This window comes from Aethina tumida, chromosome 2, assembly GCF_024364675.1.
Source record: "Aethina tumida isolate Nest 87 chromosome 2, icAetTumi1.1, whole genome shotgun sequence".
NCBI lineage: Eukaryota > Metazoa > Arthropoda > Insecta > Coleoptera > Nitidulidae > Aethina > Aethina tumida.
The window spans coordinates 20,267,068-20,291,527 of record NC_065436.1 but is presented as its reverse complement, the minus strand read 5'-3'; the positions used below and the strand labels follow the sequence as shown (position 1 = coordinate 20,291,527).

The 24,460-nt window shown below is 27.9% G+C and overlaps 1 protein-coding gene across 2 annotated transcripts in view; it reads left to right on the top strand.

Annotated features, from left to right (window-relative positions):
- Nucleotides 1–23,990, top strand: part of LOC109598200 (irregular chiasm C-roughest protein) — a 300,029-nt gene extending 276,039 nt beyond the window's left edge. Inside the window, exons 8-13 of one of the 2 annotated variants that reach the window (XM_049962475.1) lie at nt 2,210–2,365; nt 8,091–8,252; nt 9,927–10,040; nt 11,168–11,201; nt 19,511–19,643; nt 22,898–23,990. In XM_049962475.1, coding sequence (XP_049818432.1) covers nt 2,210–2,365; nt 8,091–8,252; nt 9,927–10,040; nt 11,168–11,201; nt 19,511–19,643; nt 22,898–23,365 — 1,067 coding nt within the window. In that variant the 3' untranslated portion in view covers nt 23,366–23,990. Of the gene's footprint in view, nt 1–2,209; nt 2,366–8,090; nt 8,253–9,926; nt 10,041–11,167; nt 11,202–19,510; nt 19,644–21,994; nt 22,477–22,897 lie in introns of those variants that run through there. The other variant, XM_049962476.1, reaches the window with a different exon arrangement.
- The last annotated feature ends 470 nt before the right edge of the window (nt 23,991–24,460 follow it).

Sequence of the window (24,460 nt, the reverse complement as noted above, 5' to 3'; positions counted from 1 at the left end):
ATGTATAAAAGTTTTTCTCATTAAGAGTTAGTGACAAACTTTGATAATAATTAAGAATTTTGAGTAAAACATCACTAATTCAATGAATATACACAGTAAAACTTTTTATTAAAAAACTAAAACGTAATAAGTGATGCATTTAATGAAACTTAGTATCAAAGTGTAAATTTTGGGGATTTATGAATTCAGATTTAGTATTTTAATTGTAACATATAACTAATTCAATGTGATACAGTTAATACAGCTTACCATCAGTTTTTAATTTGTTAGGAATTGTTGACATTAACATTTTTTTTTCGTTTTCTGCTAAAAATATCTCTCATTAGGCATTAGTGACTAACTTTGGGTGTAATTAAGAACTTAATTTAAACATATCATTAATTCAATATGTTGTATTTATTCATTTATGTTTGAATATTACGTGTTTTTGGTGTTATAAACCACATACATAAAATTAGAGAAAAATTTAAAAATAATTTCGTTAAACAGGTGTACAAATTTACTACCTACCTACAATTAATTTTATTCCTAATTAAACCAACACATCAATTTTACATCAGCGCAAACACTGGAATAATGGTCGATTAATTTAATTTAAATCCATAATTTTTATGTCATGCATAAAGTTTATTGCTAATATAATCTGAATTTATGCGACCTATAAAAGCTTAGAAAAAGTTTAAATTATATTCAGCGAACACTCAATCCTCAAAAAAAGCAACGGATCGTCCGTAGTGCAAACATTTTTTATTATTATTATTGTAAATTTAAATTAATGTGTATACTGAAGTAACAGACAGAGTACACAAAGAAATGGAATATTTCAGCGAGGCAAAACAAATGAAGACGAAATTAGTGTGTTAAGTAAAGAGTAAATTATTTAAATTGTACGACGAACCGCCAAACAGTTTTCCTCCAGTCGACAAGAAAACAATTTTCATAAATAAACGAAACACGAAAACTCCTTCAAATATTTGGCTGCGTACAGTTCCCGCAACGGCGCAGTAATATAATTTGGAGTACATTTAGCTTAGGGAATGCAAAATCTATTAGCTTAACAACAGGAATAAGGGGGCAAAGAGAGAACCGAATTCAACGCAATGCTATCAGTTTATTATAATAAAGTGGTAAAATATGGAGAACAGGTCTGGGAATAAACGACACAAAATTTACAGTTACATCCGAACGTCGATATTCAATTTGTACAAAACAAAGGCAAACACCTACGCCAGTGGCGGAGCACCCCGAACAAATTAGAGATGATTGGACTCCTCCTCAGTTTATTATCTGCAAACTGATATTTAGTTAATACGGCCGGGCATGGTGATTTATTCATGTCACTTAAATCACAACCAACGATTATTACCACTGAGGAAATTTAGATTTGATTCGATTTCAGCCCACATTGAAAACACTCAGAACAAACTGCCGGGTTAGCACAGAAACGTATTGCATAATAATACATTTAGTCGAAATAATATTAGCACGTTTAAAGCCATTTCGTCCGCATATGGCGATTACGATTATGAAAACCGCGAGCTTATTCCCTCTTAACAAAGGTGCGGCATTGTACCATTTTCCTGCAAATAATCTGCAGACAATGTTCGTAATGCAGGAGGGTGCTTGCCTCCTGTTTCTCCGCCGTATCATCGGTTTTATTGTGGATGCTAATTTATCTAGGCTATACAACGGTTTATTCCGTTTTGTTGTACCTTCGGTCTATACAAACATATTTGTTAGGCTTTGGGTGAATTATTTCGCTAAGCGAAGCCATTGTGCATAATCAACGGAAGCGATCATACGAAACATCTTTATACCCTATATTCTAATTGGTTTCAAGTTTACTTTGCACAACAACATGTGTGTACAAATTTTACATTAAGTGTACAATATTGCTATACGTGTAATTCCTTAATTTTTGCAGCAAAAAAAGGAAATAAAATTAGGTTTAGTAACTCAAAATTTGTTGTTCACTTTGGTCGGAACTCGTAAAAATTTTACAGGCAAAGCTTTCGCCATTTATTGCAGTTGGCAAACATGTGGTTGCGATATTAACATAACAACGGGCTATTGTGATTTTATACGCTTTAGCTCCCACTATATTAGCTTGTATTTCAAGGGCTTAAGTTACATACAAGAAAACATACAATGTAAAATCCTTACGCGAATAAAACGGACGAATTGAATTTTCTTGTTTGCCGTTTTTTAGGTGCGCCACAAGTGTTGAGGCAGTCGGCCACTCCAGAGGTGGTCGTGGAAAAAGGTCAGTCGGCCGACTTGTCCATGGTGGTCTGTGCCGATCCCAGGCCCAGATTCGTCGCTTGGGAATGGGGCTCCCTGAGGTTGGAAGCTGGATCTGAAATGGGTGAGAAAACAAATAATTTTTGACTTTTAATTGTGATGGAAACAATTCGGAGTCTAAATTTTCCGAGGTGACGTTTTCCCGTGTTGCACCTGACCGTTAATTTAAATGAAACGATCAAAAAACAACATAAATAAGGCGGGTAAAATGCAGCCCGGACAGAAAATTTATGTCGAACGAACAAAAGTAATAAAAAAGAGACTATCTGGCCGGGCATAAAACTTGCAACTGTCATCTGCCTTTTTGGCGGCCCGGTCCAAAATAAAAATTCTTACCGCCGCCGCCGCCGCCACCAAACTGGGACGGGGGAATATTTTGTTATTTTACTTTTGCTAATTTGTAAAGGGAGGCCGTTCATGCACTTTTATCGTGTTGTACACGAACGTTTCGAGGCGGGATTCAATGGCGGGGCATAAAAATCTACGACACATAAAAGGCAACTTAAAATTGATTAACACAATAGTTTTCTTATCGAGATCAAGCGATAACACCTACGCGAATTGACGGTATGCTTTCAATGAAACTAGTCATCATGAATAATGCAGAATATCAAGTTTATTATTGTTTATGGAGATGTACGTAAATAAATACGTCAACACACAAAAAATTTATTTTAAATATTTTCTCCACAAAATTGTCAATAGTTCATATGTCTTAATATTTGTAAATAAATACTATCTACGTTACGTTGTTAATTTTATATAATACTATTTTATTTTTATATTATCATTTTTAATTTATTTTTAATAGCGTACAATAAAATTAAAAAAAAATACCATTAAAATTATTTGCATTTTTAATGTTAAAAATATTTATTATTTCTGATTTTTGGACTAGTTTTATAACATTAATATTTTTCAAAAAACTATTGAATTTTTCATTAACTTTATTTTAATATTATGACTTTTATTTTATGTACTTAAATAAAATTGCTTTTAAAAACCATAGTGTAATTTAATATCATATATGTTTAATATAATTCATAATAATAAAATAAACATAGATTTAATTTTATAATATTTTGTTTATATATTCTTTTATTTTTAATAATTTTTTATATATAACTGCATAATATAATTATATAGTAATAAATTGAAAAAAAAAAACTGTCTATGTATTATTTTAATATATAAAATTTAAAAAAATTATTAGTTATAACTATAATAAAATATAAATTAAATATATAATAATTTTAAAAAAAAACCTGTGTTTTTTTTAATATACTATAAAAAATGTTAATTAACTTGTTTATTAGATGATACATAGTTTTAAGTTACATTTTTAAATTATACTTGCATTTATTACTTTTTTTATTATTATTTTATTTATTTATTTTTTTTAATTTAATTTTCTCTTTAGTATAACTGTATAATATATTTAGTGTTGCTATAAATTATAAAATCCTGCCCCTGTGTTGTTTTAATATACCATCATTAAATGTTGCAATTTTAGATTTAAACTTTGCGCCGAAAGTTTTACCAAAAAAATTAGCAAAAATATTAATTAATTTTAGATTTCTTTATTATTTTTATTTTTAATTATTCTATTTCAGTATAACTGCATAATGTAATTAATATTATATTTTAATGTACAAATAAAAAATTTGTTAATTAACTTATTCATTAGATCATACCCGTTTTTAAGTTTTATCATTAAAGCAAAAATTACACAGAAAAGTTATATTTTTAAAGTATAATTGTAGTTATTAATTTTTTCCCGCTGCTACTTTTATACAATTTTATTTGTATATTTTGTTTTAAATTATTTTCTTAATACAACTGTGTAAGATAATAAATAATAATAATAAATTGTCTCTGCATTATTTTATAATATAAAAAATTAAAAAATATATAATTTCCCCATTACCTAATTTTAAATTTTTAGCATAAAAATGTGCTCAAGACAAGTTATATCCTTTTGTTCGTTGACAATTTTATACTATTTTATTTGTGTATAATTATTATTATGTAAATTAAATTGATGAAAGTTTTGCCTACATATTGTTTTAAAATACAAACATTAAAAAAATTTCCCTATGAGATGGTACCCAGTTTTAAATTTCAACATAATTTTACTGTAAAAATTAGAAAAAAAACGTTATATTTCTATATTATAGTTATGGTAAGTTATTAATATTTTTGTTTTCTCATTGATAATTTATACTATTTTTATGTAAATAATTGTTTATAAATTATAATAATAAATTAGAAAAAATAACTTGCTTTTAGACGATACCAATGTTAAAGTTAAACTAAAAGTTTTATCAAAATGTGTAATTTTTAAATTACATACACCTATATTTAAGTTTTTTTAACTTTATCATCTTCATCAATAATATGTAATATAAATATTATAAACTATCAATTAAAAATTTGTACCTTAGTTGGACAAAATAATTGTAACATTATCAAGCCAACAACGATAGTAAATTCACCAGCAATAAACATAAATTTCTCAACTTCTTTTGATGACTTTCGAAATAAAGCTACCCAATAAGACTTTATGCCCTATATAAAATCCAATTGATATTTACACGTATTGTTCTCGTCATGTGTCAATTGTTTTATCGTGCAGTTATATTTTTCCTAACTCTCAACCAATCATTTGTAACAATAGTGTTGGTTTAATATTTTAAAACGGGAAAAACTCTGATAAGAAAAATAAATTTACATATTTCGTTTCTAGGTCACCTAAAAATATTCTGTTACATTGTTTTTGCAGATTTTTTTTCATTCAATTTATTTCCATGAGCAACTTCAAAAGACTAAACTATAAAAACCATCGCACACACAAATTTATCAACATTCGTAAACCAATTATATGAAAACAGTTAAAATTGCTGAATAATAAAGTTAACTGGGAAAATACAAGGGTGGTTTATATTTATTTCAAATTTGTTCTGTATATTTAAACCTGTCAGAGGCAACGGCACATACGCAATGCACACACACACAATTACATTTATCAGTTTTTAATTATGTACGTGTTTTTTGAAGCGTAAAAACCGAATTAAAATTGGAAATCATAATTATCATCAAGCAAACATTTCCCAATTTATGTTTATAACTTTAATTACGAATGTTCCATTGTCAATTATTAATGTAATTTATGAGATGCGGTCATAATTAACACACAAACAACGTCACTGTAACATTAATATTACATTGTAGATAACGTTTGGTGTTATAGTTGACCATCAATCCTAATCCATTTCCACCTTTATCTAGGTCTTATCTTTAACTTAAATCATCCTTAAATAAGTCACGAACAATGTAACCGGACCGAAAAAAGTATATTAGAAAACCATTTAATGCTATAATTTATCTTGCAGAATCCCTAAGAGTTTTTCACTGTCCCCTTTGTTTCTCGACGGATGGGTTTCCGCTCAAATTTAGCGTAAGGGAAGGTGCCGAACTGGAGTTTAAATGAATTTTACTAAACCATTTAAGTTTTTGACCCTAATTTCTCCTTTAAAAAAAGGTCTTAGAATTTAAGCATATTATTAAGGATCAGAAAATTGCTTCCAATGGATATTGAAAACGTTTCTGATATATTATAATTATAATTATAATACACTTTTTAAGGGAGAATTATTATTTTTGTTCATTAAATCATTAATCATTAATAAAAAGTAATTTATATTTTTGATTTATTTTATTGTAATACATAAAATATTTTAATAATTTTGTAAAAACTGTGTACTCTATTATTTGAAAGCTGTTTTATGTTCCCTACTGACTCTGTGGAATTTTAAAAATCAGTCTAACGCACCGTATGGTTCAAATATTTCTCCTCACGTCTATTATTTATTTTTGTCCTTTTGTTCAATTTTTACGTAATAAATAATTCAATTCTGAAGAAAAGTTTTCTTCAGTTCCAAGTGTCCAGCTTTTTTCCTTTTCATCAATTTACTTGAAATGTTGGTAAAAAATTGTTGATTATTGTAATTATCAGTTTGTTGAATAATATTTAATTAATGAAAGTTACGTTATTTTAAAGTTAAACATTAAGAACGTAAATTACTTTTTCAGGTACCTATTTTTAATCTCTACAGCTTACTAAAAAAAGTTTAATAAAAACAAATAATGTAAGCAAACAGAATAAATACTTAAAAAACACAACAGAAAGTTTAACGATATTTTTCTAAGCCTTTGAATTTTGTTTAAGGCCTTTATGTAAATAAAAAAGAAAGTTAATATTATATATTTGTTTATTTGTACCAAGGTAAAGTAAAAAAGTTAAGTTAAACTTAAAATATAGAAATAAAAAAAAAACTTACATACCATTAATTTTTAACATAACATGCAGTATAATTTGAACACTTGGAACACCAAAAATAACTAATAAAGATTTGTCCTCTGTAATTGTTTATGTCTGTTTGACATTGATAATTTCATTGATAATTTTATACTATTTTATTTGAGTATTATTTTTTTATTTTAAATTATTCTTTTTATTATAATTTAATCAAAAAACCTACTTTTAGATATAAATTATCAAGAAAAATTATACTTTTAAATTGTACTTGAAGTAACTTTTGTTTTTTCATTGATATTTATTTTATACTATTTTATTTGAGTATTATTTTTATTTTTAATTATTCTACTTAGTATAACTGCATGTAAATTATAATACATTAAACAAAATTACCTCTATGTTGTTTTAATATACAAATATTAAAAAATTATTAATTAACTTGTATTAGATGATATCCTCTTTCAAGTTTTAGGTGTACACTGAAAGTTTTATCAATAAAGCAAGAATATCAATAAATGTTATATTTTCAAAATTATAATTGAATTTTTAATTTTTTTTTTTTCGTTTATAATTTTATGTTATTTTATTTTTTTCTATTAATTAATTTTTTAATATTAATGGTGGAGAAATTCTTCTTTGAAGCTTTTTTGAAAATTTCACATCATTTCAATCTTCCACCATAAGGAGAGGGCATAAAATTGGTCAAGAATATATATTAACTTCATGTATTCTATCTTTTAGGGAATTCCTACTAAGGATTACATATGTTATCACAGAAACTCCGTTACCAATTCAGGTGCTGTAAGAAAAGGTCGTCATCGAGCAGTTAATGTCAAATATCGTTCCTGAATTGCTGTTTAGCAGGACAACCAGTTTCTCTAAAGCACTTCCACAATTGGCTACTAACATTTTGGGAGACACTAAACTTATCAGACATTTAATAGGAGAGTATGTGAAGTAAGATTTGGCGGTATATTTAAATATAATTTTGTTAACTTATAAATCCATCTGCTACTACAATAGATGATGTAACAATAATTTATGGGAAATGTCCCATAAAACAAAATTACGACGGTTGTTTTGGGACATCATGTCTATATTTATAGACCGAATGGCGTCATGAATGTGACCGTATCCACAAATATTGGTCAGATTATCGATATCTTTAATGGCGCACCCGTATACACTAAAGATAGTGTCCCTCCGTTACGAAATGTTGCATTCGCTCAGTTTCGATCTATACGACTGGCATCAATTTATGTCAGGGATGGTTTACTATTACGACTCCATAATCTGCAGGCCGTAATTAATAATATTATGATCTATGAAATTTCAGAACGGACGCGTAGTGTTGCTTTTATTCCGCTAATTTATCACTGTTTGACCTATTCATGTTGTTGAACGACACGCAATCTGTTTGTATTATGGTTATTTTTTATGATGGACGAGATTATGACCGTTTTTTTAACAGGCAAATACAAAGTGGACGATGTGATACAGGAAGAAAGGGAGGACTGCTACTTAGCAACTTTACATATCAAAGACGCATCCGCCACAGATTCCAGGGCGTATTATCTGGCAGTCGAGAACGACAGAGGCACCGACAGACATGCCGTGCAACTCTACGTGAACGGTAAGACTTTCCCAGTTAACGTCCCCTGTTAATTTTCCCCGACACCGTACGTAACATAAATCACAAGCAACTTATCCTTACCCCAATATTTAATTAAAATTCACCGACGAATTGAGTCGTCCGCGAAATGCGAATGAAACACTTCGCATAATTTGTTCGACTTTAAAATTTCATTTAAGAAATTTAGTCGGCTTAATAAAAGAGATTAATCATGACCGTTGAGTTGCGGCCGTCCGGCCAATTTATACACCAGAGGCCGAATTGAATTTTTCACCCGAGTAAAAACTTTAATTAAATACATTTCGGTAGGTGTGTCGTCTTTATGTCCAATTTCAGGTGCGACGATTTCTTTGATGTAATTTTAAAAATTCACGTTAAAAATTATATTATAATTTTTCACTATTCAAAACTAATTAAAACGTGCATTTGAATTAAAAATAAAATGTCGCCCTTAAAATTTAATATGAAAAAATATAAAGCGGATTATTTTATAGAATATTTCTTACTTTAAACAAATTCGACTCTTAAATTTATTAAATTATTCGATAACTTTAGAAATAATGGATTTTCCATCCGCAATTTTCAGTTTTATACAGGATGTTTCAAAAATAAGCTAAAATATTTCATTTGAACGTACAGTAGTGACAAAAAGTATTTAGTTGTTACAAATGTTTCTTAATGTGTTTCCTAATTTCTTGCAAATCTAAACAACTTTAATTTACTTCAAGATCATTTTTATTTATTTATTTTTTTAATAAAAAATCAATTTAGTTTTTAAAAAGGTATAGAATATTTTATAAATATTCATAAAAAATTAACAATAACTCAAATATTTCTATATTTTTTGTGAAGTAATTCTTTTTTGTTCGGTTGCGGCGGTCTAATACTTTTTAAAAGTGCTCAATAAGATTTAGATCGGAAGACTGAGTCCACCATTCAAACACAGTTAAGTTTTTCCCTAGAAACAACTTTTTAATAATTTTAGACGTGTGTTTGGGATCGTTGTCTTGTTAAAATATCCAACGAAGTGGCATCTCTTCCTTCACCAATGGAAACATGGTGTTTTTGAGAATATGTACTTAAAACGACTCATTTTATCCACTTCAATCAAGGGTCCAACTTTGGGTCGAGAAAAAAATGTGAAGAATTTAAATACAACTGACCGCAAATAAAATAATATTCAATACTTTTTTCCACCACTGTACGTTCTAAATATGTCAAATTTGTGACACAGTGTGGAAAGGTTTTCAAAAAATTTTCTCTTATAATACAATATTCCTAATATATGTGGTCAAATTTTGGGAACAGGGAGAACACATCCAATAATAGTCTAAAAGTTTCTCCTGAAGAAAATACAGTCAAATTTAAATTTCAAAAATTATTTTCTTCTCATATTTAGCCCGGAATGTTTAAGAATTAATAAGAATATTTATTTATAATATTAGAAAATTCGGTGTGTAATATTATTCTTTAAAAAAAATTAGTTAAAATCTCACCTGAACACTGCAGGAGGAAATAAAAAAATTGTGGTACATCAGATAATACATCCAGTGGTGGTATCACAAATATAAAAAATGATGTTTAAAACGACTTTAACCAAGAATCCTCTCCTTAAATATTTTACCTCACTCCTGAAATGCCCCGTATAATAATTTAATTCGTTTATATTTTCAGAACCTCTTCAAATGAGCACTTTAGTCACCGTTGCAGGAGTAATGTTGGTCGCATTTTTGCTGTTAGTTTGCGTTTGTATTTACGCCATCCGCACCGAGAAATGCTGTTTTGCGAGTAAGTACATGTTTTATTTTACAGTTCTCAATTAAAATATAATTTTTTTACTAATTAAATATAACTAAATAAATATTTTTCTGCATAAATTGGTAAAATGGTAAATTAAAGAAAAATAAAAACTTTTCACTCTCAAACTAACTTTTTAACTGATGTCGAACTCAAAGCAATCAATAATTTTTTCTCATTAATGTGTTGCAGTGATTTATTTACAAAAAAAAATGAGCGAAGGACGGTTTTATTAAATTTACTGTGAAAAGCTGTTCTAAATAATAAAACCGGGGCTAAAGCAAAAAATCGCAGACTAGAAAATTCCGGTATATTTCATTTTTATGTGTCCTGAGTGTATCTATCATTTAAATTACCTTCGGGGTGTATCTGTATCGCGTATCGCTCTTGTGTGAATTATTAGTTTCATGTATCATTGTTTAAAAAAGCATGAAACACAATTCGGTCACGCTACAATTCCTTTGATATGCTCATATCGGGATTTATATGCCCAGTTGGGCTATTGCAAATGCGAACTTAAACATATCATACTGCACTTGCAGTGTTTGTATAAAAAGGATAATTCGTAATGATCGTGTGAACTTTTCCATTGCATTTACGGACATAAAAAAGTTTTTGCTTTCCAATATTTCAAACACTTACATGGCAAATTTAATAGACTTCCAAAACTGCAGCTTTCCAAAAGAATAAATCACTGTGAAACTTAATGAGAAAAACATGTCCATTGTTTTTAGAGTCAAATTATCATTTTAAAGTGTCGGTTTTTTTTCCACCGCTCAGCATTAATCTCAAAGTGCGCCATAGAGGGACATAAAAAATGCAGCAGGAAAGCGTCAAAAAAGCCTGATATGTGCTGAATATTACGAGCGCGATGAATAATTACCGCACGCCCGAAGGAGTAAATAAGTACCCGCAAAAAATGGGTTATTAAAAATTGCGGATAGTAATTAGTGTCTGAGTTTGATGGTTGTTAAAGGAATAGAAAAATAAAATACCGTGGACAGGGCTTGAATATATATTGAGTTAATTAAGTGGTTTTTTAGCTGACCATAAAAATGGGTGAAATTATATTTTAAATATTTATTTATAAAAAATAATTGCTTTTCTATGTTTTACAGGAAAGGGCGACTTCAAACCAACTGAAATTGATGGGTGAGTTTTATTTTTTATTTAACATCACACTAATACGTCCACAACAACATTCTACCCTAAATAATCCTATTTTAAATTTTGTAGCCGTAATTGTAATTTATCTAATTTTAGATTAATCTTTTTGATTTATTGCAGTAACTAATTCAACCTTTGATAATTATTTATGAGCTACATGATATTAATACCCAGCAGCTCATTATACAAAATTAGAATATTAATGTTATTATTAGTGAAAACGAAATTGGTACCACTGCAAATAAATTATTTTATGGGACAGGCAAAATTAAATTGTTCTGGCATTGAATAATGTAAACTAGATTCGTTTTACAAATTGTAATTAATACTTTAAGGGCGTTTGACTACAATAAAAGTCTAATAATATAGAAACCGTTGATTGTTGTTATAAACCTTTATGTAAATAAAATAGAAATTTAATAACATTTGTTTATTTTAACCAGATTAAAATATCAAAAAAAAAAGAATTTATGTCTCCGACGTATTTGGATATGGACAAAATAAGATAGTCAATATAATTTTGAAATATTTGAGACCATTCTATATGCAAGAGCTCTTTAAATCTAAAGGTGATATTGCTCAGTTGTGTGGAAATTCTTCTTTAGTTCCTTCATTGATCATCAACGACAGACTGAAGGTTTCACCAATAATACCTGCAAATGAAAGGACAAACTTATTTCTGCCGCAAATAATAGTAACACCTCAACCAATTTTAGTGCCACCTCTATATGTAAAAATTTACAGAACTTGTTTTAGACGTTCTAAATGTTTAAATCTTCTCCAAACTCTCATTCAACGAGAGTCTGGATGAAATTCCAATCTTATTGGTATTCTATAATGTAGATTGGCCTCATGTAATGTGTTTCTAACACTAACTCTTCTAACGTCTTCAATATGTACCAACTCAGGAATTCCAATAAAAGAGTATCTTGCAGTTAATGTTCAATATCGATCATGAATGGTGTTAGTACAGCATCTATGACTTGGATGCTGTTGACCCAGACGACTAGTTTCTATAAAACGCCTCCACTACCGACTGATGACTCTGGAAAACACTGAACATCTCAGTGTTACCTCAGTTTTCTTCCCAATATGTCCCTGATGCTTGATTCTCTTCTTTCAAAGCTAAATGACCTCGTTTTGTTGTAAAACGAAACAATTTCGATACTGTAGACACTTAACAGAATGAAATATATCGAAATTAATTGTAAATTTATAAAACAGGGCAGTTTATATATAAAATTTTAACATCGCAGCATAAAATAAATGTAATGTATCTGGATTTTCATAAAATATTCTTTCCTTGTGTGTGTGTGTATAATTATTATTTCTAAAACAACAAAGGACGAGACAAAGAGTAGTATAAGAATTTCCTAACTTGACAACTTTATATTCATGTAGCAAATTTCCAATAAAATGGATGTTCCAATAACCCTTGGGCCAGCTCATATTTAACCCCTCTTGTCGATAGATTGATTCATTTCCGGCATCCGGACATGTTGCAAAAAGCAATTTGCCTAATTGACCAATACTCAAATCGAATGATTCCGAAAGCAGATAAACAAGAAGGCGATCTATCGACATCCCGCATACAGAATTGTATGTGCAAGGCACGTGGTCCCGTTTACGAGGCAATCTGTTAAAACGGTATCTTATCCCCCCTTAACGTCACTGCTTTGTGTCCCCTTTACGACAATCTCATCACTATCTTCCCAAGTTGAATATATCATTACGCTCCGGTATATTTAACCATGAATATACGCATAAAAAGACTATTATTATTTTATCCAGTTTCCACTTCTCCCACGGTGTGAGCGGTTTCTTGCGATTAGCCACCAAATCCTCTCCGAGGGCTCTAAAATGGGTTGTCCCCCTTTTGATGCTGTGTAACAGCTCAATATTTATGACAATATTGGATATAACGTCGTCTAAGTAAACACTTTTTATTATACACAAATCCCTTCTACTTTTCATCTGGAAAAATACTTGGATGTAGTTTCATTATCTGGTTTGTTCTAAAATCAATAATAAAATCAGTGATCAACCACGAAACGGCGTTTTAAAAGCGACGACGAAACATAAAACTGCATCTCTAGTAACGGAAGAATTCGGCCGCGATAAAACGTCCACAATGAAATTGTTCAGGCGTCTACGCCATAACGAAAGCTCCATGCCGACGCTCTTATCTCGCCCTTCATGCTCTGTACGTCAGATAAGTGAGAAATCTTTTTCTGATGATGTCGCGCTGCTATCGAGATGTTTACCAGCCAGCATGATGTCTAGAATGTTATTCAGATTGAGGGTTTCAATTAGTTTATGCCGCACAAAAATTCCAAACGGATCAATTATTTTAGTGAACTTTTTCACCCTCTCAAGTTAGTTACATCAATAAAAACGTTCCAAATATTTAATCTGGTGTGTGTTAAACGAGGTAAATGGGTCATCTCAATAAGCACCCATAGAATCGTGGATCAATCGATGGATCTGGTTATGTGCAATTTGCGGATCCAATATTGCTATGATTTACTAATTACTTCCCGTGTTCCGGCATGTTTATGACTTCCTGTCATGACTGCCAGCCCTTCTGAAAATCGGCGCGCCGCGGCGACCATACAATGAACTTTGTCGTATTTTCATAGCGGCAAGGTTCGAACTCGGTAATTTATTGCTTCGCCACGCCACCACTCGATTACCGCAAATTGTGCAGCGCCGAGAATCCGCATCTCCGGTTTTTCTGTGCGATATTGCCAATTGTGCAAATTGTAATATCTGCTGGATGCGCCAGTGTTTAAAACGGATCCGAACCTGCGGAATATTATTCGGTTTCTGTGGTTTCACTCAAATATCGATATTAAATTCTTGAGATTATAAAGATTCTTTGGATTATCTGGGATTTTTTATTATTAACATTGTTAATCAATTTCATTAGTTTACTTTAGTCATTCAATATTGATTTGTGTAAAATAAATTAATTTCTTTCATTCAATTTCATTTTTATCTATTTCAATAAAGTTAATTAATTATATTCTAAAAAAGTAATTAATCTAGTAAACTTTAATTTTATTCTTAAATATCGATATTAAGTTTTTGAGATTATGGAGATTCTTAAGACTTATATAACTAGAATTGTTAATCAATTTCATTTCATTTATTTTATCCCAAATAAGTAATTGTAATACTTTAAATATCATTATAAAATATTATGATTTTCACTTAATTAGAAAATTAAATTAATTTTATTTGAGTGTTCTGGACATATTCATTTATAATACTAAATAAAACAATTTATTTCTTCTGATTTCATTTTTATATATTTCTATAACACTAGATATTATTACAATAAAAAAGTAATTTTCAGAGTTTTATCCGAGAAATTTTATTGCCATGTATTTCAATACCTCCAATTCATTTTACTCTAATTAAATAATTGTAATGGGTAATCTTAATATTACCATCAAATATCGTTATAAAATACTTGAAATTATAAAAATTCTTTGGAGTATTTATGATTTTTCATTTAATTAGTAAATTCTATCAATTTTATTGGAGTATTTTAGATATATTTAATCGTGATTTAAATTAAATAAAATAATTTATCTGTTTTAAATTTATTTCCATTTATTTCTATAACACCAGTTATTATTATAATAAAAAAGTAATTTTAATAGACAACTATAACAATTTTATCAAATATCGATATAAATTTTTTCAAATTGGAATATTTAGTACTTTTTATGAGTAGAATATTTAATGAGTTTCATCGGAGTAATTTTATTTCCATGTATTTCAATACCTCCAACTCATTTTAATCTAAATAAATAATTTTATTAGGTAATCGTAATATTACGATAAATAAATAAAATAATTTATTTATTTTAAATTTTGTTCCATTTATTTTTTCTACGACACCAGTTACAATAAAAAAGTAATTTTAATAGATAACTATAACAATTTTATTAAATATCGATATAAACTTCTTCAAATTGGAATATTTAGTAGTTTTTATGAGTAGAATGTTTAACGAGTTTCATTGGAGTAATTTTATTTCCATGAATTTCAATACTTCCAGTTATTTTACTATAAATAAATAAATGTAATGGGTAACCTTAATATTACCATCAAATATCGTTATAAAATATTTGAAATTACAAAAATTCTTTGAAGTATTTATGACTTTTCATTTTTTTAATTAGTAAATTCAATCAATTTCATTGAAGTGTTTTGGAGATATTCAATCGTGATTTAAATTAAATAAAATAATTTATTTATTTTAAATTTATTTCCATAACACAAGTTATTATTACAATAAAAAGTAATTTTAATAGATAACTATAATAATTTTATTAAATATCGATATAAACTTCTTCAAATTTGAATATTTAGTAGTTTTTATGAGTAGAATGTTTAATGAGTTTCATTGGAGTAATTTTATTTTAATGTATTTCCAATTCATTTTATTCTAAATAAACTACTTTTACTAAACTTTTAATTTTATTTACAAATACAAAATAATTTATTATTTATTATTTTAATTACCTTATTTATTTTTTACTTTTACTAATTTAACATTTTCAAAAAGTAATTACACTTTTTTAAAAATCTGCTTTAATTTTTCGTAGATATTTTTGAAAATTGAGCTATAAACGCTCATGTCAGATATTCTTTTTCTTATAAGGAAATATTCGCAACACATAAGACCAACCAATTATGGAAACCTACATTTTTATGTCTTATAATATTTTTTAAGTATACATATATATATAGTTAAACTTAACAATAATAAATTTTAAAATCTTTATAAACCATGTTACTTCATCATGATCCATTCTAAAATTTATATAGCTTGGTTAAAAGTCTACATTACACTTTCACACGTATAATTAATTTTGTGATAAAATTGGGAAGTGATTTGCTAACTAAATATTGATAGTGTACTCTAATATGTACATGGAAATTCGTCCTGATTTGAGCACTAACTCAACCGAGTACAATCCAACTCTCAACTTGGTTAAACTCAATAATATTGACACGTTTTCAATTGTTTTCACGTTTTTTTCTAATTAAATGTCTAAATGATGCAAACCTTCGATGTAAAATCCATCCGTATTTGTATATCCATTAAACCATCGGCAGTTCAAACCGTTTAAATCAAAATTAAATGTGTTCCGCTAAATCAAACAATCGATCGCAATCTTCAATAACCGGATGACGCAAATTATTTGCACGGAATCGGACCAATAAAAACCGGCAATCAGTTTCATAACAAACGGTGTGCAAACAGCAATTACGGCAGTAAAGTCGGGGAATAACATAGTAAAGTCGAAGGGACGCGTTGTCAGCGGAGCGATAATATCGAATAACGCAGTAATCGCAGGCACGGGAACGTACACGGGACCCAATTGTGCGAGAGGGCGAACGCTAGCTAGGTGTAGCGTCAACCGATGTAGATTATTCATAGTAACGCTGCAATAACAATTAAATCTCTCATCCGCTCTGCCTGTTAATGCTTGGATTACACTCGCACCTTTTGTCGTTTTGCAAATCTGATTAATTATCGCCTAAGCTCTGATGCAGACTCTTCATCGCTTTTATGCTTGTTTAAATCAAAATGAAACACGTGAAAGTTGAAAATTATTAGTCCATTCTCGGATTGTGCCGTGATCAATTGACTAAAGAAATTGTATGGACAAATTATTGATTAAATTGCTAACTACTGGAAATTTTATTTAAAATTTAAATCTACCACACATATATTATGGTAGATGTTTACCATCACTCGATTCGCATCCATTTAACAACCAACAATTTTTATATTATTTTAGGTAGGACCAATTAGTGTTCTTTGATTTTATGCTTTTGAATCAATATAATATGTTCTTAGTCTGATTCACTAACAGTGATTCTATGAGACATTTCACCGGTAAAATTTATGCAGAAATCTAAAACATTGGTTTAAAACAGTTTAAAATATTATAGTGCAAATTAAGGTACAAGATATCGGTCCTCAATAAAAACTATGTAAGTTTATTCATCAAATTATGTTTTAACTTTTCAAACTTAATTTTTAAACAATTTTATTTTTTAATTTAATAATTAATTTATTTTTATTTTCTTTTTTTTTAATTCTATAAATATAAATTGACAATATTTTTTTAAATAACCAATTAATATTATTATTTTTTAAGCCTAATATTTTAAATTTAACTTAACAATTTTAATATAAATTTTTAAATTTACTTGTTATTTTTGATTTTCTTAATTTTTAGTTTTAAATATTAATTTTAAATTATCAACTGTTTTTTTTTTTTAATTGAAATGTGTTATGCTCTATTCAATACTCAATCTGTTTACGACGTGTGACGTTGAAAAGGTTAATAACATCTAAACTCTCCAGATTTCAAGTCCAGTACCAAAGTACATATGAAATGGATAAATCCTATAACACTTACTTCGATAACTATGAACGTCATTCAATAAATTGTATTCTTTTTCTTACTGGACAAATTGAACGATATAATTTTCTTCTTGTTTATTGGGGTAGTTAGTAGAAAAAGCGATAAAATATATTTTTTTCATATTCATATATCGTTGGAGTCATCAAGTGGCTCTTAATTATCGTCTATTTCTCCTCAATTTAAAAAAAAAGAAAACTGAAATATTATAGTGACATTATTTACATCTGATAACTCTTTAAGGAAATAATATTCGTTTTCTATAAAACTCCTTCCAATGACATAATTTTATTTAAATTATATTTGTATTTTAAATGATATATAAAGTCTAATATTTAATTCAAAATTTTAAATGATACTGGTGTCTTGTAATTTTAAGATATTACCAGGCACTAATTGATAACTTTCAATCAAATTTTTGACATTATAATGAAAAACTTTAAAGATATATTTAAAAAAAATATTATGTATACATTTGTTTTTCATATAATTCATATAAAATTTGAAATGAAAATTTATAGAAAATTAATATAAACTATTAAGATGTAATTTGACATGTAAAGGTTGAAGCCTTCGTGACCATTGTTTCCATATCTATAGTTATTCAGGTTTATTGGTCGACGTTTGTTGGAATTATTTGCTAACGTTTCGCTAACACGGGTGGGTAGCATCTTCAGAGGTCTGATTTGGTTCGTGTCACTTTGATGTCTTAAATAACTTGAAATTTATGATGTATAGATTCTCGTAGAAGTTTTGTTCTATTGATAGTTCTTCGGTTAAACGTGAGTTTAATTGTTTGATTTTGTATTATATATTTGTTAGTCTGTTATTTATATTTTTGAAGGCAGATATGTTACTAAGACTCTTAAGGGATTTCTACAAACCAGTTTTGTAAAATTAAATTTAACATACAAATATTCTTCAATACCCCTAAATAATTTAACAAATTGGTAATTTTAATTATGTAATAATATCCCAACAGGTTCAATTAAATTTTCTATAAAAATCCTTCTAATGATAATTTTATTTAAATTATATTTTTATATTAAATGATATAAAACGATCAATATTTAATTCAATTTTTCAAATGATACTTGTGGCACTAATTGATAGCTTTCAATCAAATTTTTGACATTATAATAAAAAACTTTAAAAATATGTTTCAAAAAAATATTATGTATACATTTGTTTTTCATATAATTAATATGAAAATTGAAATGAAAATTTATTGAAAATTAATATAAACTATTAATATGTTATTTTATATAGATAATGTAAAGGTTGAGGGCTTTTGTGACTATTGTTTCCACATCTATAGTTGTTGAGGTTTATTAGTCGACGTTTGTTGGAATTATTTCTTAACGTTTTGCTAGCACGAGTTTCTGCATCTTCAGAGGCCTGATTGGGTTCGTGTCACTTTGATGTCTTATATAAATAACTTTTTAATTATCGTCTATTTCGTTCGTATGTTACTAAGACTGTTAAGGGATTTCTACAAACCAGTTTCATAAAATTAAATTTAACGTACAAATATTCTTCAGTACCCTAAATAATTTAGCAAATTAGTAATTTTAATTATTAATTATATAATAAAGTCACCAACAGAATCACTTAAATTTTCTTCTTCTGACAATTCTTCTTTTAAATTGAAAATAATCAAATAATTCATAATTTGTAAAATGTAACAATGAAATAAATATTTTGTATATCACAATAAGCATTTATTAACAGCTACTTACTTACTTCTCACTCATAATAATAATAACAGATTTAAAAAATATATTACTTATTATTATTTTATCAAATTATAAGGTGCTGCTATTATCGTTGGAAAATTTCCAGGCAAAAAATCGACATAGAAAAGACGGTGGGCAGCGGGGGAATTCCGGCGGACGCGATCTACACGACAACGGCCCGCGGCGGTGTTCACCAGTTGCAGCAGGGCGGCGGCGGCAGCCCCGAGGCCGCCATGAAGGTACGTCTGGCCGCGATGGTGGTCCAACCGCCCACTAGAGTGTAGCACTGCACCGTAGGGCCGGGGCGAAGGCCGGCGCCGTACATGGGACACGGCCGGCCCGCCGCGGTCATCGAGTACAAGTGCTAACTGTTTTGAAATTTTCATTAACATCAATTAACATTCTTAACATTAACTTTCGCTAATTTGTGACTGTAGACTTATCATTACTTGAGGTGCTAAAGAACATGTCTTATGGCATTGTAGTTGAGCAACTTTTTATTAATTTTATTTTAATGCGACCAAGCAAACCACTTAACCACGAAATTAAAATGTATGTTTATTGTATGTAATTTATTAATTAATTTAATTAATTAGTAAATAAGTAATTTCTTTAAGTGAGGCATATGAAGAAAATATATAACTATCTAAGTTTAATTAAATAAATAACTTAGTTTATCACTCCTAGTTGATATCACTTCACCCTTAGTCACTTAATTGCACAAAATATTTACAAGAAAACATCACATTAGAAAATATTATTTTACAAAGCAATATATGTTTCCTCTAAGTACACCATTTTTGTTGATTGTTAAGACTTGTTCTTTAAACCACCATCACTAATTGATTAATTAATTAATTATTTTGAAAATTTTTAACCAAAAAATTAAATTTCAAAACAGTGCGCGTTGTATGGTCACTGCCATTTTTAATTGTTCCCTTGGGCACAGTGTGCACATCAAACTTTATATTTATGACTTAAAGTTCATTCATTTTTTAATATTTTATATTACCTAGTTGTTTTCGATTATTATTTAGAATTAATTGTTTTATAACAATCAGTACAGAACAGGTTATTTAACCATCAACATTATAAAGCAGTTAATTCAATCAATTGCTTGTAGTCTAATATCATAGTCCATTTCATTAAATTTCTGTAGGGTACTGAATTGTTAGATTACAAGTATTAGATTTTTATATCAAAAAATTATAGTCACGTTTATTTTTATCAATTATTTTTTCATTTGTATCACCATCATGCACTAGTTTTGTGTTTAACCGCTAAAGATTTCCGTAATAATTGTAAATAAATATCGTTTAAAATGTTTCGACAATAAAACAACGTTGTATAGACAGGGTGGGGAATCTTTGGTGGTTCATATCGCGGATAAATGTAAACAGAAACTCGTATTTGGTAATCGACCTAAATCCGCGTTCTTCCCCCTTAAGAAGTAAAACTGTACATATTGCGAATGATTTTTCTGATATGTGGACTCACGCACTTTGCACCTTGTATATATTGCACATGCACAAACTTAACACTATGTAGAATTTTTGATTGACATTTTTGGTGACAACGTCGGTTAAATTTAACCACTCTTGTAAACAATATAAAAAAAATCATAATTATATAAAAATATATTTATTAATATATCATACATTAATTAAAGTAATAAAAGGTATTCAATTATTAGATATTAATTACAAAAGTAACAATGATATTTTACTAATTATTAATTCAATAACATTTTTGTATTTTAATATTAGAAAATAACAAATTACATACAAATCATTCCAAGATAGATATATAGAACAAGGGGTGAAATAGGCATTAATTTTTCGAATTTTGGAATCATCTTCGGAGGATGGTTCTTGCATAATAAAAAACTAATGTATATACAAAAATTCATTGATTTGGTCGTAAATAGATTGTTTTATAAGCAAAAACATAAAATTACTAATAAAACCCATTTATTGACCAAGTTATGAAAAAATATTTTCTTAATTTTTCAACCTGTTCATTTTTTACTTGTTTATAAAGGTATTTTATATTTTCATCATATTTCAATCATTTTTTCTATTTAAAAAAATATTTTTTTCTGCTTTAGTCATTAAATGAGTTTTATTAATGGCAATTTTTAATTTTTTGTTTATAAAACAGACCGTAAACGACCAAATAAATTATTTTTTTATTTATATTATTTTCTCATTAAACAGGACTCATTCCTCGAAGATTATTGCTAAATTTAAAAAATTAATGTCCATTTCACCTCTTGTTAGATCAATCCTGGGAGACATTGGATAATTTTTTTATTTTAATGTATTGCTTAAAAGACATTATTCAAATTAATTAAATGACCAATTTAACTAAAGAAAATTATATTGATTTCAAGAGTATTTTCCACAACACTAACCAGTGGTGATTATACAATTGTAATGTTATAATTTACTATAAAAATATATAAATATAAAATTGTATAATCACAAACACACTGTATATTAAAACACTAGAAACTAATTTAATTTTTAAAAATATGTACATACACTGATTGACATTCACTGGTTTCGTTTTTGTTTCGACACTTCCACAGAATACAACTCCCGTCCTGAGCACTTTTCAAAATCAAAACCACCATCTCACTTGATTTTAATCTTCTCTCCTAACCATCGAATCTACCGTCAAGATGGAATTAACCCAAAAATTATATTCTGAACATCACACGTTTTTATATCTTCATAATTGTCCATTTAACACTGATTGTATTTTATACAAAATAAGTCAAAATATTTTACAATTTTTGTTAATTAATATACAATTGATAGTCAACAAAAGAGTCATTTATTGTGATCTCAAATTTTGACTTATTTACGTATTGTTCCTAACAATCCGACACTTGTAACTATTAGTGTTGTCATATTTGTATCATCACTTAACGTCTTTTATATATTTGTAAAAAGTTGGATATGATGAGATTAAAATGGCTATCGTAAGTTTAACTTCTTGTTTAGTATTACTAATACTTTTACAAAAATATCTGAATTAAAATTTAAAAAATATCAACATAAAAAAGCAAAAAAAAAGAAAATTTTATTATATTTTTTTATATTGTATTTTAATTTGTATCTTTAGTTTACATTAATCGTACTTATCTAGTTAACTGAAAGATTAATTTATTCTTAAAATAGTTAAAATAAAACATTGATTTAATTATATTTATTAATCAAATATAGAATAAATTTTATTCTCTAAAGTATTAGAGTATTATGTTATGATAGTTGAATAATAATTTAATATGTTCGTACAATATTTATTTCTTGGTCACAAATAATGTTCGTTATATGTTTGTAAAAGTGTTGTATGATTTCAAAGACTGATATTTTTATTAATAAGTAATTAAGTAGTTTCTTCGGAACGCCTATTTTATATAATAAAAAAATCTACTCATATCCAGCATCCATAATATACTAACACTAACAATGCTGTACATATATAGCAAACCACACATACATTCAACGGTAGAAGTAGCTTAGAAGAGAAAACAAAAGATAACATCTACTCTGGTCTGCAAAACAAAAACACACTCAAAATTGGAAGTAGGCAATTGATGACGCCCGATTTTTTCGAATCGAACCTCGACCATTTCTATCAACCGCCCGACAAATCAAAATATTATAGCTTTAACCGATACAACGAGCCCAAAATGGACAATTGGTCCTACTCGACCATCCAGATGGGCTCACACAGATCATCATTCCCATCGGAGAACAAATACGTTAGACGGTCGCTCAATAACAAAAAATACCACAAAAAGGACAATACCAGATCTAGAGATAATTCTAGGCCCAAACCGTTAGACTTCGATAACCAAAAGTATTACGACCACGTATTTCCGAAAAGAGACGGTGCCCTATACGCATCCAATTTCTATCAGCCCAATAGTTACGATCATGCCGAACTGTAAATATTTTCTACGTGTGTAAATTATGTATTTCTCTTTGAAGAAAATCCTTCAGACTCTTATATCTGCAACTCACAAATTTCGTGAAACTTAAACCGAGAATGTGAATGGTTTTCTTGCAAATAGCCGTCATCTATTGTAATGTATATTATATATTTTGTAAATAGATATCATCTATACTAATGCATGACATCTACTAAACGTTTCTATAACTTCCTGAGACTATGTTTCTTTCGATATTAAATAAATGTGTTCTGTTCTATTCAAATTTAAGTTTCATTATGGACAGTGTTTATCCTGATCGTCAAATATCATTTTTTTGTAAATATGTAAAGCATTTTAAGTTATTTATTATTTCTAAAAACGGTATTTATGGTTTCACATGTACTTATCGGGGTAAATATTGTTTTAGTGAAACATTTTAATGTGTTAAGTTGTGAGAATGATACCAAAAATCTCTATATATATAATGTTAGGAAATTGTAGTTAATCTCAGATATATATGTGATGTTACAATAATTATAATAATACCAATTCGAGAAAATGTGTTACTTATTGCTAGGCTTTAAATGTAAAATATTTAATAAATCGCTGAATATGAATTAACTATATGTTTAAATTAATTGAATTATAATGATTCGTGTCATATATTTTGTTTAATAATATATTTTATATATAAAATTGATATGTTATTTAACGTTTATTGAATTTGACTAAAGTAGATATGATTATTTTTACTGTATTGTATAGTATTATGTATGTTATTAATAAATTATTATTAAAATTTAAATGAATTTTATTTATTTTCATTATTTATTATGATTTATGTAAACAATTAATTTACAAACATTCCATTTAATTTTAAACAGCAAAAATGTTTTAAGGTCCAATTCGGATATCAATATATTAAATAAACTGTACATTACAATTAAAAAGAAGTATAAGGTTAAGTTGATCTTTCAAGACATATTTATTTTTCTGTTGCAATAATAAGTACTAAAAAACTAAACTCCTTGTGTAATTTAAATTAATGAAATTGAAGCTTTGATATTTAGACATTTATACTCGATAAAACATTTTTAAACGTCTTTTCTTGAT